The 23,995-nt window shown below is 38.4% G+C and overlaps 1 protein-coding gene across 9 annotated transcripts in view; it reads right to left on the bottom strand.

Annotated features, from left to right (window-relative positions):
* Positions 1 to 1,901: 1,901 nt before the first annotated feature.
* elavl4 (ELAV like neuron-specific RNA binding protein 4) overlaps positions 1,902 to 23,995 on the bottom strand; it is a 92,888-nt gene continuing 70,794 nt past the window's right edge. For 6 of the 9 annotated variants that reach the window (XM_007552656.2, XM_007552651.2, XM_007552659.2 and 3 more), the window contains 3 exons: positions 18,339 to 18,573; positions 11,613 to 11,651; positions 1,902 to 6,462 (listed from right to left, as the gene is read on the bottom strand). In XM_007552656.2, the coding sequence (XP_007552718.1) occupies positions 6,135 to 6,462; positions 11,613 to 11,651; positions 18,339 to 18,573 (602 nt within the window). In that variant the 3' untranslated portion in view covers positions 1,902 to 6,134. The remainder of the gene's footprint in view (positions 6,463 to 11,612; positions 11,652 to 18,338; positions 18,574 to 23,995) is intronic. The other 3 variants (XM_007552652.2, XM_007552653.2, XM_007552655.2) reach the window with 3 other exon arrangements.

The following is a 23,995-nucleotide window of genomic DNA, read 5'->3' as shown; positions in this document are numbered from 1 at the left end:
GGCAGCAACTTTAATGTCTCCTTATTAACTAAAAAAAAAAAAAGATATTTCAAAAATACCAGAATAGCTTTTAACCTTTAAACTGAGCCCTTAGCATGATTGTTTTTGATTAAAAGGGTTTCTTGGTCAGTTAGATGAACAAGCTTTATGTTGCATCATTCTCCAGTCAAAAGTTTACACACACTCTTAATTATCATGAATGTCATTATTCGTTTTGGGTTTTGATGATTTATTTGAACAAATAACTTCAAAGCCAAGATTAGGTGCGTACATTTATTAAAGAGGTTTTCTCTAATCCAGATTGGGGTAAAATTATACAAATGGGCTTAAAAAAAAAAAAATCACTGCCACTGATATTTGGATGAGTATCATAGCAAGTTACAGAGAAACATCATGCTTCTGTATTTTGCCGCACTTCCAATCAGACGTTTGAGGGAACTGCTTTGATTCTGGGCAAAGAAGCGTTTCTTGATCCTTGTCGGTCAATACGCAACATTATTAAGATAGAAAGCTCAATAATATTCTATCATTCTCCATTCCAGACCAGTTGAAGTGGGTCTGATTTTGTAACACTCAGTTGTGTGTCCAGATTTCAACCATCACCAGATTTTAGGTGAAGTTAAATAATTTGTAAGTAGTCCTCCTTCTTTTGTCCAGCTATTTTCTGGACTGCACAAGTATCACCACACCACAAGGCTTGGCAGTCGGTACAGTTTTCTTGAATTCCCTGCAATTTACTCCCAAAACATTTCTTGTCTTTGTGGATGAACATTTTTGTAGCATGTACATGTGGACAAGTGGAGATTTAAATTGTGTAGTAGAGGTCTTAACTTCTGTCACTGCGGACCACCAAGGTTTAATGTGTCGATGTATCTAGATCTATTAATCTGGTCACTAGCAGAGCTCTGAAAATAGTGAAATGCCAAGAAGGTAACTTGATTCATGTGTTTTGAACGTATCTAAAAGTTCCCAGGTTCTCGGTTTAAGATTCATGCTTTGAGGAGTCGGGTTTGGAGCAGAGACTACATTTATGCTCAGTTGATGGTTTTACTTCACTTCAATCTGGATAAAGGCGCCGGCGCTTTGGCACCTCCTAGTTTACGACTTTGGGATGAAACAAAATATATCCTCAGTTGGATTTCCTTTCTTCTGAGGATGATCTTGGCCAAATGGTTAAAAGATAGACGTGGTTGAGCACTAAAACAAGACGGGGATCCACACTCAAAATTTGTTCACTAAGTGAAAGTCTTTCAAATGGCCTTGCCAGACACATCGGACTCGCTAAAATTAACTAAAACTGTAGTTCATGATCATCCTGTCTTTAAATCTAAAAGATACAAACATGTTCAAAGACCAGAATTATTTACACTCATACCCAGGATTAATGTGTACAACGTTTTCACTGACAGAGTATTCAGCATCGTATGGATTATTCTAATTAGAGGAATGTTCCTGTGAACTGATTTCAGTATTTTAGTTAGACTGAGATTTGAAAAGAACAACTAAGTGACAACAACTGACAACAGAAAGATTGTTTCACAGAAATATCTATGCAAAATCAGGGCAGATATTACATGCAGAATCTACATTTTCATAATGCATTTAGCTAGTTGTAGGGAATTTCCATAGCCTTCACCTCCTACTACTACTTCAGCAAATACACAAACCTGATCTTGTGGACTAAAATGCATAAGCTCACATAAACTGAACAACAAAAAGCATTCAGCAAGAGAGCAGCATGCGACTAATCACAACCGATACGGTCAATATTTGACACAACTATGGCAATACAATGTTTGTTTTTCAAATTATTACTAAGATTGTGCAGCCCTAAAGTAAATTTATGATTCTATTATGTAAAAGTTGAAGTATTTAAAAATTGTTAATGACAAGCAACCTCCCAGTTTTTAACACCTCATTTTATTGTCCCAACATTCAAAAGTACAAATAATTTAAACACAACAGTTTTATGAAAAAGAAAAAACAAACATTTACAGCAAGATTTTTATTTTGTTTCCAGTTTCAGAAATGACCTAAACTAGCAAGGATAACATGAAGTCATTCATCGCAATAATTGGATTAATAATAAGAATACTAAGAATAATAGCAATAATAATCATAATAATCATCATTGATAAGTGTTAAGTAATAACATAAGCAGGAGAGAGTAGAGAGAGCCGCGGTCAGGGGGCCCTGTGAACATTTTTTCATCTTTTTTGTCTTTAAAGATTTTGTTTATAGATTTTTCAGATAGTAAATAAACACGTCTCAGGAGGAAAATGAAAACTGACAAGAAGAGCCTAGTTCCTCTGTTCACCTTCCCTCCTCCACTACTGGCTGCGTTGTTCCTACTGGCAGGCTGCCACTATAAGGCGCTACGGGGGGATGGTGTGAGCCATAGGGGTCGGGCATAGAGCGAGGTGACGCAGCCCCATGTTTCAAACACACACACATACACACGCGCGCGCACACGCACACACACGCATACTCTAAACAATCACCCTTTGACATCTCCGTCACATACTCACAAACACGCATTCAAGGGTGTGCACTGAATGAATACATTTAAAGCATTTCCACTTCACACATAAATCTACTTCGGTATGCCGACAGACACGCTCACGTCGACGTAAAGGAACATGCGTACAAACGTGCACAGATGTGCGCCCACACAAACGTGCACACCGTGGTTTTCAGGCGGGAACACAGGCACGCGCATCCTAAGAGTTGAAAAAGTCACGCAGAGTACGAAATCCACACATCAGAACATTCTACTGGGGTCGTTGCATAATTCAGGCTCCCGACCGGCGGAGGGGAGCGTGAAGGGGTCTGGTTGGTCTGTTGCTGTTTCGACGTGATCGGAAAATGGGGGATGACGATATATAGAGAGAGATGACCCGGTTTTTCCAGATGGGACAGAAGGATGTAGCTACGCGTGTGAACGTTTCAAATGCTCCCCAACACACTTCCTTCATGTTTTCAAGCCTCAACAACAAACAGAAAAAAATCCAATTCCTTATATTTATACTTCTGGAACCTTTCCCTTACCTTTCTCCGTTCAAAATATATAATATATATCATATTAGAGTATATAAAATATAGACTCAGCACAATCCCCTTTTATACCTCCAGAGTATTTCTCAAATATAGCAACAACTGCTGCAAATAGCAGTTTGTGTGCAATGGTAACAACTTTTTAAAACATTTGTTGGTGTGTCATTTGAAAACATGATGAATATTCTTAAAAATAAGTTTTGACTCTTGAGTGACCTGTTTAGTCCAGTGCAATGAATGACCCTCGAATAACAATTTCAAAAAATGTAAATCTACCCAAGCCTCTAAGAGCTGTTATGTTGAATAAAAATGTATTTTTTTTTTGTTTATTTTTTTTTTGTTCTTTTGTTTTTTACTGAAAACTGAAAACTATGCTTTCAGACCCACATTTTTGCATAAGGTTTCATCACAAAGCGGTAGTAAGTGGAGGGAGGGTGTGGACGGAGTGGCTTTTTTAGAACTACACAAACTTATCACAGGTTATATTGAACCAGAACGACTGTTTATAACATTCTAATAAGACTAAACTTTATTGAAAAAGATCTAGAGATTTCATTTTTAACAAGACAAGGAAAAAAGCAATAGCAAATTTAACTATTAACTAGGTTATGCATAGCGAGTAACTGTTTCTAGTAATAAGGGAAGAGCGTCCCCCAACCCTCCAGACATTTTTTTCAGTTTTCTTGACTTTTAGGTTTTTTTATATTGTAATTTTGATATATTGGTACAAAGCACAAACGTACTAAAAGTTCTCTCAGTGCAGTGGACTACTGGAAGAGCCTCTCCACTAGTCGCTTTGTTCCCTTTTGCTCAGAAACGTCCCCCCTCCCTGTACCAGAACCACGCAAATACACAGACAATGAAACAAATAAATACATAAATACACAGATAAATTAAGCAGTTAATAAATATAGAATAAATACAAATAAATAGAAAAAATAAATAGTTTAAAAATAGATAAGTAAATAAACAAACACACTTATATTCTTTAAAATTTTGTTCAGTTTCTTTTGCCGCAGTAGTTAACTTAAAAGTTAATCCAATTTTTTTTTTCTCCACAAGCAACATGACAACAATTGAACAGTTTCCTCACAATTTTTTTTTCTAAGTAACTGAACCACCACTTCATAATAAACTGTCATATGAAAAAGACAAGCTCAAACGAAAAAACAGTGACAACTCAGATAAGTACAGTAGATATTGTAAAACAAATGTAGACTGTATATATATTTATATATATCATCTATTTGTACACAGCAAATAAAGACACAGTTGTCATAGATCCTTTTTAAGGAAAATATCTAGACTAACGGAACTAGCTAATCATCATTAAGTTTTGACAAACGTTTCACGCTCAGCGAGTAACCTAAAAGTCAGCAAGCCAAACAAAACAAACAAACAAAAAAGAAAATGTACAAATTTGTTCAGTGATTCTTACAAGGCCCCAAGCTAGTTTAATTTCCGCATAGAAATGGTGTCACCGGATTAGTGGGCCGACATTAAACAAATATTAAACAAAGAACAGCAGCTCAATTCAATGCCAACATCAAAGTATTTTTTTTCTTTAAACAACACATAGAACAACAAAGTTGAATATTTAAGATATGTGAATAATGTAGTATAGCACCTACGGTTGATCGCTAAAAGGAAGTTCTCTTCAAATGTTAAGTTCACAAACGCAGAGCAAAGGAAATGATATAGATAATGTATAGTAAGCTCTTTAAATGGATAGATGTGTATATATCTATGTACTGATATATCGACTCGTGACGAAACACAAGAAAACAAGTGGACAAAAGGGTCTTCTTGCTTTGGGCTCTGGACTATAAGGTTTGTTAGGCCTCGGAAAGACCCCATTTCCCTTCCCTTTTGGGTATCGCTGTTGAATAATTATGCACTAGTACACATGTGAAAAAATTACCAAAATCACCTGCCTTGGTTTGCATCCTCTTTTTCACAAAATCCTCCTTTCTACAAAATCCCGACCTACTCGGCATCACCAAAAAACAACGACCTCTGATCCTATAAAGTTACCACAGCAGAACGACAAGACAAGGTGGTGCCCCCTCCCGCCCGCCCCGGCCCCCCCAGTTAGCCAGTCAAAATATTTTTCTCTTTTTTTTTTCAAATCCAGATTCTTGTAAAAATTCTTCAATAATTATTATTTTAATCATCATTTATAAAAATAGATCTTCTTTCTATTTATTTTTATCTTTTTCTAAATGCATTTTTTTCAAGCAAAGAGATCTTCTCTTTGGCAACAGTGTTATTTTTTTTATTTTTATTATCTTAAATTACTGAACATATCATCAGGAAAGCTAACCCGTCCCCTCCCTCACCCCATCTCCCTAAATCCCAGTGAGGAAAGACATTATGTTTTGTTTGCGATACAAAACAAAAACAATGTTAGAAATTCTCTTTTTTTTTTTTTTTCTTCTTTTCTACATCTGAGTTTCAGGGGATCGTAGGATCCCATCTATAATCAATAAGGGGACGTTTTTAAATACACGCTACAAATGAATGAATGGTTTCACCAATTTAAAAAAGAGCCCCCTCCCTTCCATTGACAGGGGAGGTATATAATACTAACGACAGTGGATCCGGATTTACAAAAGAAAATTAAATCCTGAATCAAAGACAGAGAAAAGGTTCCGATCTTAAAAAGGATGACCTCTTCTCTGAAGTACGGGGATTTGCTACTGTTTACACAGAAGAGAAAAAATTTTTAACAACCACAACAAACGAAAAGAATATACAATAAAGAGAAGCCTGCATTATCACAGGAGCTTCGAAAAAACTCGTCAACATTTTCATCATTTAATTTTTGTAATACTCAGGCAACATTGGCTTATAGGTCCAAAGTTATAATATAAGCCATTTCTAGTTCAATTTGTTAGATGGTTTGTTGGCTGCTTTCTGTTCCAGGAGTTTGATTCTGCTGTGTTGGATGGCTGTAGGAGGGTGGCGGTGGTTGGAGAGACCTAAGGGACGAGTGGAGGTGGAGGGGAAGGGTCGGGGTCGGGGGGGGCGAATTTAGAGCAGACAAAGTCGCGGGGCGTCTGCTTCTGCCTGTCGAGAGTTCAGGACTTGTGTGTCTTGTTAGTCTTGAAGGAGACTTGCAAGACGCGGTCGCCCAACCTGTAGCCGTTGAGGCTGGCGATGGCCATGGCCGCCTCGTCGTAATTCGTCATGGTGACGAAGCCGAAGCCTTTGCACTTGTTGGTGTTGAAGTCACGGATCACCTTGACGTTGTTGACGGCGCCGAACGGGCCGAACAGCTGCCAGAGCACGCTCTCGTCCGAGTCCGGGGACAGGTTGTACACAAAGATGCACCAACCGGTGCCTGTGTGGCCGGGGATGTTCATGCCCACCAGGCTCGTCATGCTGTCAATGGTGATGGGGGAAAACCTAAGACAGGAGGCAGAATGGCGGGAAACGACATAAGAAGTTAAGTGGTAACAATTTGTAACCCATAAAGAAGCACTCTGCAATTAAAGGGATAGTTCAGGATTTGTGAAAACAACTCGCTTTGCTTACTTGCACTAGAAATTACAATTGAAGTGTTTATTTCAGTAATTCAGTTTAAAAAGTGACATTGATTTAAAACGCAAAAAGTGATGCGTTTCATTTTATTTGTTCGATTTTCACGACGCAGCACAGCTAAAGAAAACTACAAATTCAGTTTCTCAGAAAACTGCAACATTATAGCAAAGCAATAAAAAGGGATTCTTGATAAAGAAATGTTATGTTGTAGCTATTTTATGATTTCTGTGACAGTTGTTCAGCTGACGGTCGCTGGCACCTTCGACAAGCAGCAAGCGAGTTATCTCTTTATAAGCTGGCTCTTCAGAGATCTGTATCAAGCATACTAATGGAAAGTTGAGTGGAAGCAAAAGGTTTAGCAGAGAGTGGACAGCAGTGACCAAAACCTGTCTGGTGAAACTCTTTCTAGATTATTATTTTTTTCCTAGGTTTAAGATTTCTAACATGCGCAGGTCAGCGTTTTAAAATCTGCCACATACAGATGTGTCCATCTACTAATGTCACATTTTATGTGTTCAGCCTCTTCTTAACCAGAGACAGTTCAGAGATGCTGAAATACTTGAAAAATATCACTCTATTTGTAATATATAAATGTATACAAGCAAATAGATATACGATTCAATTATTGACTTGAATTACTTGAATAAATGATTGTTTGAAAATATATCAAAAGTCATGATTGGCACAAAAAGAGCCCAAGTTGCAAATTGAGATTAGCTGGATTTATAGGATAAAGCTAACAGATAGCATAAGAAGAGCAAAGACCAAAGTTTATTTCTGATGTCTTAAAAACCTCCGAACTCAAAACTATCACAGTGGTTCATACGAAGGCATTTTATCTGAACTTTAATGTACAAAAAAAAAAAAAAGCTAATAATTATCTTCACAGTAGAAGGCGGCCTGCCAGGCAGACGATCTTCCTGTGTGAATCATATGTTGAGTAAATGCCTGATCGAAAAGTCAGAAAGTGTCAAATTAAATGAGAGAACATTTCCTTGAGCACCAACTCACAGCACTTTGCTTTTCTATCAGTCTGCTAATGGAAATGCTTTACATGTTCTGTTCTCAGTGCTTTTTCTACACAGGAATATCACTGATGGTGCAGAACCTCCTACCTGCAGCTACGCCTAGTTAGACTTGATCTAACCGCTGGCAGATTTGGATTAAAAATTACTTTCATTTAGTCAGGAAGGTTGCTTCTGTTAGAAATTGAGGCAGGCCTCTCTAAGAGGACAAAGCTATCTATAAAGGTCAGTTTTTTGTGAAAATAATTTTTGTGCTTTTTGAACATTTTATTTTTTTAAAAAAGGAATGCGTAAATTTTGAACTTTCTGCAATGTCTCACATGGCATTGCAGCAATAAAGTGCTGATGATCTTTTTGCATGTCTTCACCAATATTTTGATGATTTATCTTTAGTGATGAACTCAAACTCATTGCTATAACTCTAATCTTTAGCTCCTTTAAAATAATTCTCTATCAGAAATCTGCTCCAAAACATTAATACTAGTACCAATCAAAATAAACATGTAGGTGATACTAATTAAAATGTTTACATTAATTTTGAATTTGCCAAGGTAACAAATACGACTGGGCTTAACTGAGAATGTGATGTTAAAGGGTTACAACATACTGTGTGTAGAAACAAACTACAACATTTCTGAGACTGAAATTGTCGTCAGACTGGAATCGTTTCATCTTGGAACATGTTCGAACAGATCTAATTGTTTAAGTTTTTTATTTTACTTTTTTATGCTAAATTACCACAAAAAGAGCTTATAATAGTATGCCTTAAAAATTCTGAACTATTCCTTTACAATTGTTATGAACTATCACTAAATGCTGCTTTTTTCCCCTTTTTCTTTTTGCTCCTTCAACTGTCCTAGCTTGGACGCTTTACTCTATGATATCCTTTTCTCAAAAGCCAATTCTTCAGTGAAACACACAGGGTCTGATCTCAGACAAATTCAGTTAAATTACAACATACCATATAGAACATGTTCAGTAATGTACAAGTTTGTAGCATACGTACAAAGCTGTCATCAAAGCCCTACAGAGCTTATCAGATTTGAAAGCTCCCCTGTCAGCACTGACGGCAGTGCTTTCAGCGCTGAGCTGCACTTCTGCTGAAGAAGATGCAGATGAACGTTCTCTCTTTGTGTCCTCAAGTGGCTTCTTTCTGTGCCAAATTGCAGGAAGTTGTTGAATTAAACCATAGCCAGAAATTCATCAAAGATCATGCAGCAGCCTGCTAAATTTGTTCTCATTCGGCTCATAATCTTCCCCCTTTTCCTTGCGATGCAAGAGATTTGATTCCTCAGTTGACTTCACTTAATTGCCTTTCCAATAAAAGGAAAAGGGGGAAGAAGAAAAGAAATACCACCACTTTTTAAATAAAAGGTAAATGAAATAATAAAATAAAGGTTCATTTCTTATTCCAGCTCCCTACAAGAAACTACTATAGGCATTATTGGGAGTGCTTTAATCGAGATTTCCGCTTTGCTGCAGCTGTCTGAGCGAAGGCAGCCTTCTCAAAGAAAAAAGGAGGGGGGGGAAGGGGAGCAAACTAAATGGAAAATGGAAGCACTTTACAGCCCAGTGGCATTAAGGTACAAAGAGTATTCCTCCCCCTCCTGCAGGGTGTTCTGGTCTCTTCTATTTCAGAGCTCGTGGCACTGATCGATAGCGCTGCTTGCCACTTGGACTCTCAAGCCTTCTCTCTCCCATGTCTATATACGGTCGACAATCACCGCGACCTTCCTGCATGACTTTGGTCATGCAGAGTCTGCCTCTGGCCCTTTTGGGGTTGCTTAGAAATCTAAAGCATGCATTCAGATGGTTTGGCTCATAGGTTGTGCAAGAGAGGGGTTTTATGATGCAAGATCTTTTTTTTTTATATTTCTCTGTATGTCAGATGAGATGTAGTGCAATGTCATTTCAGTGTATTGTATGTGGCTTGCTGGCAGATCTTTTTGAACTTTGAATACGGAAAACACTATAAAATAAAATAAAAACATTACATAAAGTTGAATTTCTTTTAAAGATAAACATTTAATTTCAATAATTCAAATCAAAATATAAAATGCACGTTACATTGATTACTCACATCAAGCATTTAATTCTCAGCACAAAATGTAGCTTCACAGAAACTTCATAATATTACCTAAGATCAATAGAAGCAGATCTTACACAGAATGTGTACCCTCAATATTTAGTTGGGGCTTCTTTTGGATTAATTATTGCACCAGTGCAAGGTGGCGTGGAGCTCTTAAACCTGTGAAGGAAGCCCTGGTTTTATTAGCAGCTTCTACCTCATCCACATTGTTGGCTCTGCTTTCTCCCATCATGACGATACTCCACAGGCTCCCTGCAGGGCTCAGGTCAGGCCATTTTGGTGACAAATCAGTGTTACCACGGTCATTAAAGCACCTACTGGTACTTTTATTAAGCGCCTTTCTCTACATTTTCCCCTTTCCACTCAACTTGTGATTAATATGCTTGACTACAACACACTGTGGACAGCCAGCTCCTTTAACAAATAATTTGACTACCTGCTGCTTGTTGTTGGATGACGATCAAGTCCTCAGCCTTACCTTGAACTTGTAGGCCGCAACATTGCCACAACATAACCGTTTTTTGTTTTAAAAATCCCTCGTCATTGGTCGTTAGCAAAAATTGAATTGAATCAGATTCAAGTCATATTCATCCAATTTAATATAAACGATTAATAAATCCGTGTGAATAAGGATTGTGTGTAGGAGTTTCACTTTTTTGAGCTGAATTATTGAAATAAATTGTCTACTTGATGTGTGACTTTATGAAGTTTGATTATTATTTTCTCCCAACTGAAGTGTGTGAAATGTGGAGAGGCCTCTGAGTTTCAATCAGTGATGCTTTGGAGGTTTCCAAACTGCACTGTCGCGGGGATGTGGCGTGTGCCTGCATGTGTGTGTGGAAACATGTATGCAAGTATACCAATCGGAGTGGGACGAAACGCTACCCTATGTTACAGATGAGACCAGGGGTTGCATAGCAACAGTGTAGCTGACCAGATATCTATTCTGTCCCCTCTGAAGCAGAACAATCCCAGCTCTTACCACGTTAGATCACTGAATAACACGTCTAATTCTGACATTTTTAGGTAGAGGATTTAACATTTTCTCGGAGGCTTTCAGTCAACCGACTTCTGTCCCCTTGTGCTTGCAGCATGCAAGATGGCATTGTCAGCACGTCAAACATCTATCACCACAGTAGCTGCTGCTCTGAGTTATGTAACACCACCTTTGGTAGCAGGACAGCAAAATGAAAGATGGGAGCCGAAAAGAAGGAAATTGAGAAGAGCGGTGCCGAGCAAAGCTTGAGCTGTCTGCAGTGAAACAGCATTTCCTGTTTCCAGCAGGGATCCAAGTTCATCCAACCTTATCTTGCGTCTCATTTCCTAACTTCTGTAGAAACTGCTAAGATGTAACAGATAGTTGTGTAATTTTATTCAGTCGTACACAGTGCAGAAGTAAGAGACTGTGTACGAATACAGATTGTTGGCTTATAATAAAAGAAAAAGGGGCGTCTCTTAGAGTTTCTGTAAAATGAGAAGGTAGGAGAACCTGAATCCCCTAGAAGTAAAAGAAAAAAAATAAATGCACACACCTAGAAATTATAACCAGAGAACAAAATCCGTTGAGTACACAGAAACAACCCAAAACAATTCAAACACCACTAGCACTTGTCATAATCAAAACAAAGGGATTAAACACCACTGAAAACAAAGACTGACGGTTTTCTGTTCGTTACACCTGAGGTGGTTGGTAGGGAATCAATTCAAGCCGACAGAAGAAAAAAAAAATCAAACAAATCTCAAAATTAAAAATGCTTTTGACCTTGAACAAATTCAAACTTAAAGTGACTGCAAAAACCACAAGGAAAACTGAATTAGGAAAAAGAAGAAAAGGAAAAAAGGAAGTTGAAAAATCATTGAGTCAACATGGACATCTGGCATTGGGTGAAGTTTTTAATTACCTCTTTACGCCATAGGCCATATTAAGCAAATTGTCCAGCCTGTAAAGAGAAGGAGGGTTCTGGGGTTAATGGTGGGCAGATGGTCGACTCAATCAATGGAACTAATGTTAAGTCCCTGCAGGAACTGCATGGACCTCCTCACTCAAGTACAAACAAACCCATCTAAAGTTGGTCCATTACACTGAGGAGCCCCAGCAGAAAATGCTATCATCAGTCCATGAATCTACAGTACAATCAGTATGGTCTGTACTTGGTTACTGGCTCGCTGAGCAGGCACTGCACATGCTAATACCACAGTAGTGTGCTTCAGGAACATTCAGAATAATTGTAGGAACTTCCAATTAACTTATTACACAAGACCACATAGGTAAACTGGTGATTGTTTAGCATTGCAGTTACATCCAGAACATTAACTGCAGGCAGAGTGTGAGCGCAGCATTGCATCAGGCATCACTGGCATGATAGTGAAGCCAGAATGCCAAGCCATTGCAAATCATTATATCATTATACATGCAATAGATTGCATGTGGGTTTCTGCACAAGTTATGCCACCACACTGATGGTTTATTAGGATGGAGGTAAATGAATTTTTATTATACAGGGTTTTTAATTTGTGCTAACTTAATTGAGAGAACACCTGAGATGGCAAGGAAATGATCCAGAGTTCTGTCAGTGTAATGGTTTGGCATTTGAATGATGGTGAGTGAGAGAGGCGATGATGATTAGTTGGCTTTCTGTGTGGCAGAACAACAAAAACATGACTGGATGTTAAACTAGCCATGAAATTGCGAATGTCTGTCTTTGTGGTCGGGGTCAACCCGTTAAGTGATAACGGGTCAGGTGGAAAAGCCGAGCGTTAGTCAGATGGTGTCCTCCGTCTAAAAGGGTTAGCTTTTGGGAGATGTTTTGGTTTCATAATAATTTCAGCCTGTGGGTTTCATCCGTTGCAGTCATCCAGTGTCGATTACAGTTTGTGTCAGCGCGCTGGGCTTCAGAAACCTGTGGGCTGTGAGAAATGTTGGCCCTGGTGGATGGATGCAGTCTGCTTGGTGACTCAATGACCTTCATTTTTCACTTGGGCCTGGCCTGTTTCATATCTTATTAACTCCTCCGGCCTAATGGACAGAGGCCACGGCTTATTGAACAACAGCTGGGCAGCGACGCCTCATTCCTCTTAAAATCTCTACAAACTCCGACTTTGACTCAACCATGAAGGTTGTTTCTCCTTGACTTTCAAAGTCAACAATTCTTTACATGTCATCTTCTTCAAAATCTTATTCTAAAAATCATATTTTGCAACATAATCGCACAGTGGCATGTTTCAAACAAACTGCTTCTAAGCTTTAAAATAAACTAACGTAACCTGGAGCTTTTTAATTCCTCCTGTTTGACATTTAAACTCATGTAAGACGGTAGTTGTTTGGATTGTTTGGAATGTGCAACGCTGAATAAAAACATCAATACATGGTAGATAGTTGGAGTGCAAATGACTTGATCTTTGGCTCCATAAAGTTTGAGTTGTCTGGAAAGAAAAGCTGAGCTGGATACAAAATGTAACAACATATAACAAGATTACCTAATATCCAGATATTATATTTTAACATCGTTTTAAATAAATTACAAATGCTTCATAATTAACCAATACAAACATGAAATTTAGCCCAATACCTACAGGCTGATTTATTAAAACCACCTTGAGATATTTACAGACCATATATAAAGAAACAATTATCATTGTTTTAATTTGAAACTACTCCTGTCCATCTTCCTAGTTAGAGCAAAAACACATGCTCCTTCAAATATGGATTAAAACGGCCCAAAACGTCTGACTATAAACCACATGATGCTTCAAATCCAGCAACTAGGCATCGAAGCTGCTTCTATAAACATTTAGCTCACCTTCAGGAGCTCAGTGAATTCCTGGATTGTTCTCGATAAGATGCCATGCGCACTCATAAAATTCCTTCCCCTACTAAATTTTACGCTGTTAGTTGTTTTATAACAACGTGTGAGCAAGAACAACTACAAATCTGCAATAAAGTAGAAGGTAACATAAAATCAGTGAGCGGGGTCAGCAGATTTTAGGCACATAGTCTGAGAAGTGGACAACTTTACAACGAGTCAGTAGCTACAGACCTCCGAACTTTATGTGGCCTTCAGATTAGATCCACAGCAGTGTGCAGAGTTTTTTTTTTTTTTTGGATTGGGTTTCCAAGGAGGAACGTTGCATTCAAACCTCACATCATCAAGAACAATACAAAGTGCTGGGTGAGGTGGTGTATCTGGCTAATCTTCAGCAGTGGGGACATGGTTCCTGGAGTGATGACTCAAGACTCTTCAAGGATTCAAATGGACAAATCTGGTTTTGGTAGTTGCTAGGGGAACAGGTTTTTTGTGATTACACTGTGTGAAGTGTACAGTTTGGTACAGAGGGGTTTATGGTCCGGGGCTGTCTGTTAAGTGACCCTTGTTCCAGTGAAGTACTCTTAATGCTTCAGCATACCAAGACTTTCTGAGTAATTTCATGCTCCTTACGTTGTGGCAACTGTTTGGGGCTGACCCTTTTATGTTCCGGCGCGACTGCACAAATTAAGATCCATAAAGATGTGGATGAATGGGGTTGCTGTGGAAGAAGAGTCCTGATCCTCACACTTTGGGATGAAGAAGAGACTAATAGAGCCAGGTCTAAGAGTTGAAGCCGATTTAGATTTCAGAGACGCATAAACTCAAGTTACTTTGTGTGTCTGAAGGCAGACCAGCAAATACTTTTCGCAATCTAACTTAGTATATCATACTTTGTGGGAGACATTTCTCACTTTGAGTGAGTCTCTGTCTGGTTTCTTGACAGATCAGTTGCTTTTGTACAGAAAGGTAACTGCATCAAGCAACTCATGGTTTCAGGCAACTCGGTATTGATTCGGTCTGCTCTGATAAACTTTGAGACCTGCCCAAGTAAAGTGGACAACCTGAGGAGATGAATGCTCGTTTGTTCAAAGAGGACCAAAGCAGATAACAGAACTATGTATTTAGGTGTGAACACCATTTGTTTTCCCTGTTATAACCACCCAGTTTGATGAAGATGTGCAAATTAATAACAATTATATCTTACTATTTTGACTAAAACTTGCCTTGGAGAGAAAATAGTTTAGCAGTAGTAATCTTTCAGGGACAATTTAATATTGATAGTTTTTCACTGTAATTAAGTGGCTTGCACATTAGAAATCCTGCAGAGAATTGTCTTGTAGCGTAGCAGTTAATTAAGTCAAATATTTTGAATTGTAAATGAATAATAATTAAGCACGAACAATGCTTTTATATTGCAGCAAACCTGCTTTTAAACAGTTCATTTAAATTTGGTGTTATTTGTAGATCCATTTATTCCAAGATCATAGTGCAGTTACTCTGCGTTGTAGCAATTTTCCTGCCTAGAATAAGCGCAAAATGCAAAAGCAGCCTGAAAACAAAGAACTACAGAGGAGAGAAGGATATGCGGAATCATTAAAACAGTAATTAGCCCATTATGTGGGAAGGGAACGAACAGCCTGCTTTGTGGGTAAATGAGTCAATTGGAGAGGAAGCTCAGAGGAGAGGTGCTCCATCCCTGGGAGCATCAAGACATCTGCTGGCCGTGGGGCCACAACAAAACAACCTGCTGCTAAAACTCGCTCCCTACCCTCACATATGTATGAACACACGCGGATGCAGACTCACCGTGCAAACACTCTGCCAGCTCTTCACACTGCCTCTACAAGCGCAGCAGAAACAATGGGGCTTTTGTGCTCCCCATCAATGCAGTCTAATGGAGGAAAGGGCGCTTTTTTTCCTTTTCTTTTCTAAAACAAAAATCTGTTCAATTAAAATTGGCTCCTGCCCTGGATATAATGAGGCTAATTTGCTAATTACTAGCATTAGTTAACAACTGAGGATCAGAAACAAGCCCAGGATGTAGGGTTTGGTGTATTGTGTTGGGAGTCGATTATGTTTTCTGTCTTGGAAATAGACTGTACAAGTACAATATACATTAACACGCGTTACAGCAGGCCCATGTGATTTTGTCACGCAAGTTATCGGTCCTTTTCGGAGCTTGAAACATTGTTTTCAAACCTGCAAAGAAGTCCATCACTACAGTGGATTTAAAGAAGGAACATTTGTACATGTGACTTCAGCCTGAAATGTTATGCTGGATCAAAGTGATATTTCATGTTTTGAAAAAATAAAAAAATAAATAAACCTATTAAGGCAACAGTTTGCATAAGGTACTCGTTTCCAAGAAGCAGTGTCTTATTAGCTTAAACTGAGTTAAAGTGTTTATTTGCACAGCAATTAGAATTTTTTTATTTATATTTTTCTACTCCAAGCTGTATATATTTTAGTGCTTTTTGAACTTAAGCACATCTTTTTAATACATTTCAAACTATATGACATGGGTGAAAGCAACATTTTCCATTGGACTTAGATTGGGGCTTTAGGTTAACCACTCAAAAACATTGACTTTATTGTCCTTAAGGCACTTTCTAACTAACTTGGTGGTATACTTGGAGTCATTATCCACTTGGAATACTCTGATATACCAAATCCTTTCCTTAGGATTGTATGACTTGAGATTTTGCTTCAGTATGTTCCATATATTCTTCTTTTCTTATGATTTAATCTGTTTTAAGTGCACCACTCCCTCCAACAGCAAAACATCTACACAACATCTACTTCCCATACTTCACAGTCGGGACGGCTGTTCTCAACATCTGGAAATTTTAGCCAAGGATTTTCCCTATGATTTCACACAAGAAAGCGGTATGTTTGAGGTGGTGGTCAAAAATCTGTGCACAGACACACATCCACTTAACAAATGCTGTCAATCAACTGATTGAAAGCATATAAAAATCCCTGATACTGTCATCTGGGCTTTCCCAAAAAATGTTTTAAATAATAGTGGACTATGTGAACGTTTGATTTTGAAGAACATATTTAAAAGATAACTTTAGGATTTTGCAGGTGATTTTGTAGTCCCAATCGGTCCTTTAATATGGCTCTCAGTTTTAGTCTTTTTTTCCATAAGTTGAGTCATTTTTAAAAAAGAAGACATTAAAACATAATAATACTCTTTTTTTTGTTTGTATTTTTACAATTCTTTTGTTTAGGCATCAGTTTTAGAGAAACGACAAAGTAGTGCTCACCAAGCACATTTAAAACTTGCAAAGTGTTGAGGTTTCATTGAGGGGCTCAGGAGCAGAGAGCAGGAGCAGGAGGACACAGTGAGGAAGTGTCCTGTGGTTGTGAGTTGTGATGAGAAACGACAGCTCTCCTGCGGAGCCTGTAAATTGGCTTGGCGTATCACAGACACACAGCCACGCTACATCGCTCAGGTGTCACACCAGGGAAGCCGCTGCAGAAGAAAAATACCTTCCAAACTCTGACTTTGATGGAGAGTAAACAGCACGACCGGCTTAGTGTTATTGTAGCGGAGAAGAAAATGTATAAACACATGTTCTGTCTGTAATTCTGAACCATTCTCACTGAGTCTGACGATGGAGCGTAATGTGTGTCTGCGGGAAAGACGAAACCATCTCCAGATGTGGATGTGATTTAAAACAACTAATCAGTTTCAGGGTAGTGTGAATCGTAAGAAATGATTAGGTGTGACATCATTAAGGCAGTGGGCTTGTGTATAGAAAATTAAGCCATGGCTTGGTGTGAAAATGACCAACCTGTGCAAAAACAACTATTGGAGCTGAAAATTGCTTAACATCCTATTGAAACCCTGTTTGATTTAGGAATCATTTTACTTTCAAATCTTCTGTTCCCTTTTTATGCAACGGAAAATAATACAAAAAATAAAATAAAATTACAGCCTGCAGGGCAGGAATTGTGCCACATGAATTTGAATTACCAGTCATTTTAATTCTGGCACTTGATTTGTCCCTTTGTGCAGTTAAAAGAGCGGACAACATTATTAGGATTCATTATGAGTGTGTCTGTTATGTTTAATTATGACTGTAACGTAAAAGAAACGTGTTGCTTTTAAAGCTTTTTAACGCCAATACATGTTTTTACCCAGGCAAAAAAAAAAAAAAAAAAAAAAGATGCAGTGAAGAAACTGTCATGATGGCAAGGAGGTGAAATGACAAGACATAGAAAGTCGTGAACGACAGAACCCCACAGTCTCTTCTCAACAGTTTCTCTCTGATCGGGGTGGACACACCCAGAGCTCTCATTGGTCTACTGGACACCTGCACCAGGTGCAGAGCTCACAGCTGTTGTTCAAACAGAGGACCTATTTGGCAAAATGACTGTTCGCAGGAGGAAAATAGCCTCGCTGGTGTAACACAGACAAAGAGATGAGTCATGCTCTCTGTGTGTAGGTGTTGCATCCTCTGTTTAAAGAAATCTTATCAATTTCATTTGATGCAAATATTTTCAAAATCATCCTGCTGTTTATAGCAGATATATTGACTAAAAACAAATGTCAATATTGAAGCCTGCTGCATTTCTTCTGCTGACTAAATATTTAATTCTTCTTGCATTCTCCTGGGTTTATATAATATACATCCCAGTAGTGATAAAGTCCTTAAATAGACATACATTAAGCAGTTTCTTCTAGGGTTGCACGATACATAAAGCACATATTGATACTGGGGTTTGTAAACTCTGCTTGAGGCACATCTTTAAAGTCACATATACGGTTTAATCTGCCTGAACTCTTACCAGACCTATCCTGGGTCAACTCACCTGAACCTCTGAGCCTGGTGGTGGAGGGGCCCAGGGTATCGGCGGTTGGGTGACTGGTAGAGCTGCGACAGGAGGGCTTGGCTGGTCTTCTGACTTGGGTTGTTGGCAAACTTGACCGTGATTGGCTCTGCGGCACCAGAAGGTTTCTGGCCGTTCAGGCCCTTGATGGCCTCTTCTGCTTCTATCCTCTTATCAAAGCGGATGAAGCCCACACCTCGGGAGCCACCTGCGGGGCCAGCAGATCAAAAACAGACAGAGGGCTCCTTTTACTTTACAGGTATCAAACAGAATGTTAAAGTTTAACCTATACATGCATATATGTTTGCGTCGTAATGCGGGCATCACATTTTTCAAACTCTTGCTTTCTCCTTTCTCACTTCAGTAATTTAATCACAGAATAGTTCTTTGACAAAACCTTTTTTTTCTTTTTTGTCTGCATCTTTGGGCTTGTACGAGTTTCAGTAAGTTCAATCTGAGATTTTTAAGGTATTTTTTGAAAAAAGTCTAAATTTAAGAGTGTCTTAGTAACTTAAACAAACATAAAACCCAGAATACTAAATGTGTTTATTGGCAGAATAAACTGGTACTTGTTTGCAAACACAGATGCCACATTTGTCCTGAAAAAGAAGTCTGACTACAGATTACTTATCATTTAAAAAGTACTGTCATTTCTCAGGTGTTTAGAAGAGAAATGTATTTTCTACGGATATTTTTGTTTTGTTTTGAGGCATTGCCAAATGCAAACATAAACTAGCAAAATGGCATCTCCCAGAGTGAATGAAGTGACTGTAGACAAATCTACTTGATAGCATAGCCACTAGCCAGTTAGGAGCACTTCATGCTTAACATTATTTTTTCTGCTTATTCCGTTTTGTACTAATTTGCCTCTTCAGCCCTTTTATACTTGATGTTTATCCTGTAGATATCAGGACAAATTGCTCGTCTTCAAATATGCTTGCAGCACATTTCTGCTCTGTATTCACGGTGCATCTCTGAGCCAAAACCACACTTGATACTAGGATACTGTTTCGGCATCAGGTGACAGATCACATTGTTCTTCAATATTCCAACAAAAAACAAGCAAAGCAAACTATAACCATGTTTTTTTTGGACATTAATTAAAAAAAAAATCCTAACCCTTCAAATCTTCTCTCAATTAGGACAGTCGGTTTTGTCTCCAATGTAATTTTCCATGTACGATAGAGATGAGCGTTTTTTATACCATTCTTTAATTTAAATATGAATAAAGTATTTGCTTTTAACATACTTATGAGGCCAAACTTAAAGTTTTGGCTGTGTTTTTATACTTTATTAATTCATTTATTTCTGTTTGCGTTGTGCTTTAAAAAAAGAAAATGGTTTAAAGTTGGTCTTGTGTCAAGAGCTGGCATCTCCATTTCATTATTAAAAGCAAAATGTTTCAATGTTTTCAACATTTTGAAGTAGGGAAATATCTAGGAAATAAATGGATTTCTTCCTGAATGTCGCAAAAACAGATTTATTTTATTTTTTATTTTTTTGGAAATAAGAAGCAACTGGTAACTTTTAATGTGAAAGATTTCACAAATACCATACCATGGTTTTTATAAGAACTCTATATCCTATAAATAAAAGTCTGGCTCTTATAAAGACCTGCTCCCCCCAAGAAGTCATTTAGCATAAGAATAACCCGCACTGTAGACTAATTCCTTAGTTTAAAGCTGCATTGTCCACTCTTTTCTTCTACTGTCTGCAGTCTCGGTCACCACACACTCTTTGTAGCATTGCTCTCAGTGACATTTAAGCCGTTTCCTTGGCGACACTTTTTTGACTGCCACCTAAGAGGAACATTTAGAGATGTGCTTCCCAGGAGGTCCTTTATTGGTGTCTGTGAATGCTTTGTGTGTTTTATTGACTGTCTACGTATGGATGTGTGTGTGTGTGTGTGCATATGTGTACATGCACACTGGTATCTATTAATGGATGCTGTGCCTCGTTTTAATGAGGCTGCCTGGATGGCCCAGAGGATGCTCGCTCAGTGACAGCAGCACTCTGCCGAAGAGACTATTTACATAATACTGTGTGCACACAGACATGCCTGTGTGACTGAAGCTGAATAAAAGAAAGGCAGTAAGAAAGAAGCCAATGTTGTGTTTGAGGCATCATTGTGTACTGCCTCTTTCTCACACTTAAAAAGCTCTCCTTATTGTTATTCCACATTTTTGTACATGCCATCCCGCTCCCTATTTCTTTTTTATATACACTTCCTGTTGGCTTGTCTCATGGCACTAGCTCCCATGAATTCTTATTCAGAGAAGCACCTTGACCATCTCACTCTCTTTTGTTCTCGTTTCCTCAGCGGGGCGCAGGCATCACAAGGTTATTTAATTTCCAGCCAAGCTGCATCATAAAAATACGCTCTTTGAAAGCAAGTCATTAATTAAATATGTCTTATCCTGTTTCCACTCTACTGCTGCAAATAGTAATAAGTCGTCCTCTGGTTTTCGATTTGCTTTTTAAAGACACGATATAAGAAAATTTTCTGATATTTCGGGTAAAGTAACGGTTTTGTATTAAAAGATCAGTGTGCATTATTTACCGACATTTAGTGGCAACGAAGGTTCTCAATCTGAATCCTGGCCACGGTCTGTCTAGACTGAATATGCATGTTCTCCATGCATACATTGGTCAACCTTAACTGTCCTTACGTGCAGGGGCGGATCTAGAAAAATATTTATGGGGTGGCAAGAGGGGGGCAGGGATTTTTTCAGGGGTGGCAGGGGAAATCTGTCACGAAAATATTAGTAGCGCTATCATTTGTTATTGGATATATCTATTAAATACAACTTAAAATAAAGATTAGAAAACTGATGTTTGATAAATTCTCCATGATACAAATCTATAAACAGTTTAGTTTCTGTTAGTTCTGTCAAGATACAAGAAGGGGCGAATTTCTATTTATATTGGTCAATCATTTTATTTTAAATATGCTGTAGGAGCCGTAGTTTGACGACTGTTGTAAATATCACCACGTTTTACAAACACAGGGGATTAGCTCAGTTTTTGTCGCTTGTTTTTAGGAATTGCAGTGGCTGCAGTGCACCACAATAAAGCTGATAAACAGGTGAAGAACCAAACTAGACAGAACCACTTCTGACTGTTTGCCAAGCCAAACATCCAATAAAAGTTTCACTACGGCACTGGGGGTCATGTTTCTTGACACAGGCAGAACAAGGTTCAATGTCCAAACTTATTGATTGGTCTTGGTGATTTATTTTCCTCTTTCACCAATTACAGAGTTCAAACTTTCATTTGTTCTCATGCTACCACTCTTAAAAACCATCGGCCCCAAACCCAAATGCCTGCTGGTCCTTCAGGCCCCTAGCTTATAGAAAGTGGACTGACCCACATTACTTCCTGTCTAAATTTAGAAAATAAATAAGAAAAATAATGAAACAAAAAATAAATAAAATCAACAATTATCAACCTACAGACAAACTCTGTAAATAATACAAAAAATAGACATTTAAGAATAAAGTAACAAAATTCAAATGGACAAAGAAGTAAAGACAAAATAGCTCCAACAACTTTTATTCCGCCTTTTCTCGCTCTGTATGACATGTTGCCATGGCAACCGACAAACAACAGGTCAAAGAGCAGGTAGAGCAGAGATCACCGATCAGGGGAATCAACACCAAAAACAAACATTTCCCACACAAAGTAGCAAAAACACTAAAACAGAACATCCAGTCTGTTACTTTATGCTGTCAGGCTTAATGTCTATATTGTGATTATTAAGTTTTCGCTTGAACACCGCGGTGGTTGATTAGCTGATTTAAGGTTATCTCTCGCACTTCCCGCTACTTAGCAGTAGGTGTCAGGTTACATTGTGTTGCATTCAATGTTGTCGGAAAAAAGAGTTACATGCGCTTAATGTCCGATTTGCCATAACTATTTATTGAATTCATTGTCACTAACTGGGGTGGCAACAAGGGTGGCAAGGCTCTCGTTTGGGGTGGCAGCTGCCACCCCATGCCACCCCAGTAGATCCGCCCCTGCTTACGTGTGTAGATTAATAGTTATTTGTCTTGTTTATCTCTGTGATGGAAGTTAGCAACATTTCATAAACTGATGTTTAGAAATGCCGTCCTGATGCTTTTCTTGAAGTGCTTTGGTTTTATGATAAACTCTGATTGTGATTTAAAAAAATAATAATATTGGCCAGCTTATATCAGTGCATATAAAACAGCTCTGTCGATTCGCTTTGTTCATTTATTTGAACATAATCTCTTGTTCTTCTGAATACCTTTCAGATGAGCACTAATCTTTGAGATTTCTTTTTTTTTTAAAGTCAACAAATCCAGCTTTGGATTTCAGTCACAGATCTCACCAGAGCTGAGCCAAAGTATTTTAATTTCACCTGTTTGACAGTTTCATTAGCTTTCCACTGCAAATTATTTTTGTTTCTTTCCCACATTTAAAGATTCTGGTTCCCTCTCCTCTGACAGGCTTTCACAATTTCCCCTCCCTTTTTTTTTTTTACCTTTTGTGCCAGCTCTGTACCTGTACATTTTAATTAGGTTGTCACAAGCAGAAAATAACTATTCTAATGGGATCTGCACAGTGCAAACAACTACCACTGCTGATCCAACTGATTCATTTATTTATTACAGTTTTTGGCGAGTGTGAGCAGAGTGTGAGGTAAAATTAGGGGCATTGCTGTCTCTCTAGAGCTCCGTTTGGGCGGCAGCCATTTACTGTTCTTGTAATGGCCATTTGTAGATTATTAGATTTCTCCTAAGCACTAAATACTTCCCCCAGCAGCACACTTCTCCCTTATAATTGGAATCAGCACAATTTCACAAAAGTATTTTGCTACAAGACACTGGGACACTCCAAGAACCTTGCTCAAGGGCACCTCAGTGTTAGTTAAAGGAGCAGAGAGCGCTGCTCATATTCTTCCTCCACTGCGATGAGAAAGAAGAGAGGACTCTGTATCGTCCTTTAATCCTCACACTTGTTTGGCCTTGAGCTCCTCCTAAGCTGGTTCTCACTGGAGGCCCTCCAGATAAATGCTTGGCATACAGATGAAGGCCCGGCGCAAACACACACAGGAACGCACGCAATTATGTTGCGGCTTGAAGAAAAATGCTGCTAAGCATGAAGTGTGAACAGAGAGCACTTACGCTTAAGGTTGTACAAAAAAAAACAAAACACACAATTGTATCCATCTTCTGTGACATAGATCCACATGTGAACCATTGACCTGCAACAGGAGGCAAGAGAGCCAAAGTGGATAATAAACCAGGATTTTTGCTCCACATTGAGTGTCCACTCACATACCTGATCATGTCTCTTTTGCATTTCCTTGCTTAGCTTTGCAAAAAGGACATCCTACAGCATGAGTAATGATAAATGTTAATTAGGAACATTTACCCTAATGTACGATGTACGACTTAAAGATCCAAAGGTCTTGGATGCACGGTGATATACTTTTACACAACAAGGAGAAAAGGTCTAACTCGTAATTTTTTATTAAGACGTTCAGGTATGTTGGGCACTCTGCATGGAAAGTAACCCACAAAACTCTTCAAATCTTCGGAAACTTAGACATGTTTCATCTTGTTAAAACTTCAGAAACGTTTGTGTTTTTGTTGTAGGACTGCCTTTCAACTAAA

This window comes from Poecilia formosa, unplaced genomic scaffold, assembly GCF_000485575.1.
Source record: "Poecilia formosa unplaced genomic scaffold, Poecilia_formosa-5.1.2 Scaffold52, whole genome shotgun sequence".
NCBI classification, from domain to species: Eukaryota; Metazoa; Chordata; class Actinopteri; order Cyprinodontiformes; family Poeciliidae; genus Poecilia; species Poecilia formosa.
This window is presented reverse-complemented; position numbering and strand designations above follow the sequence as displayed.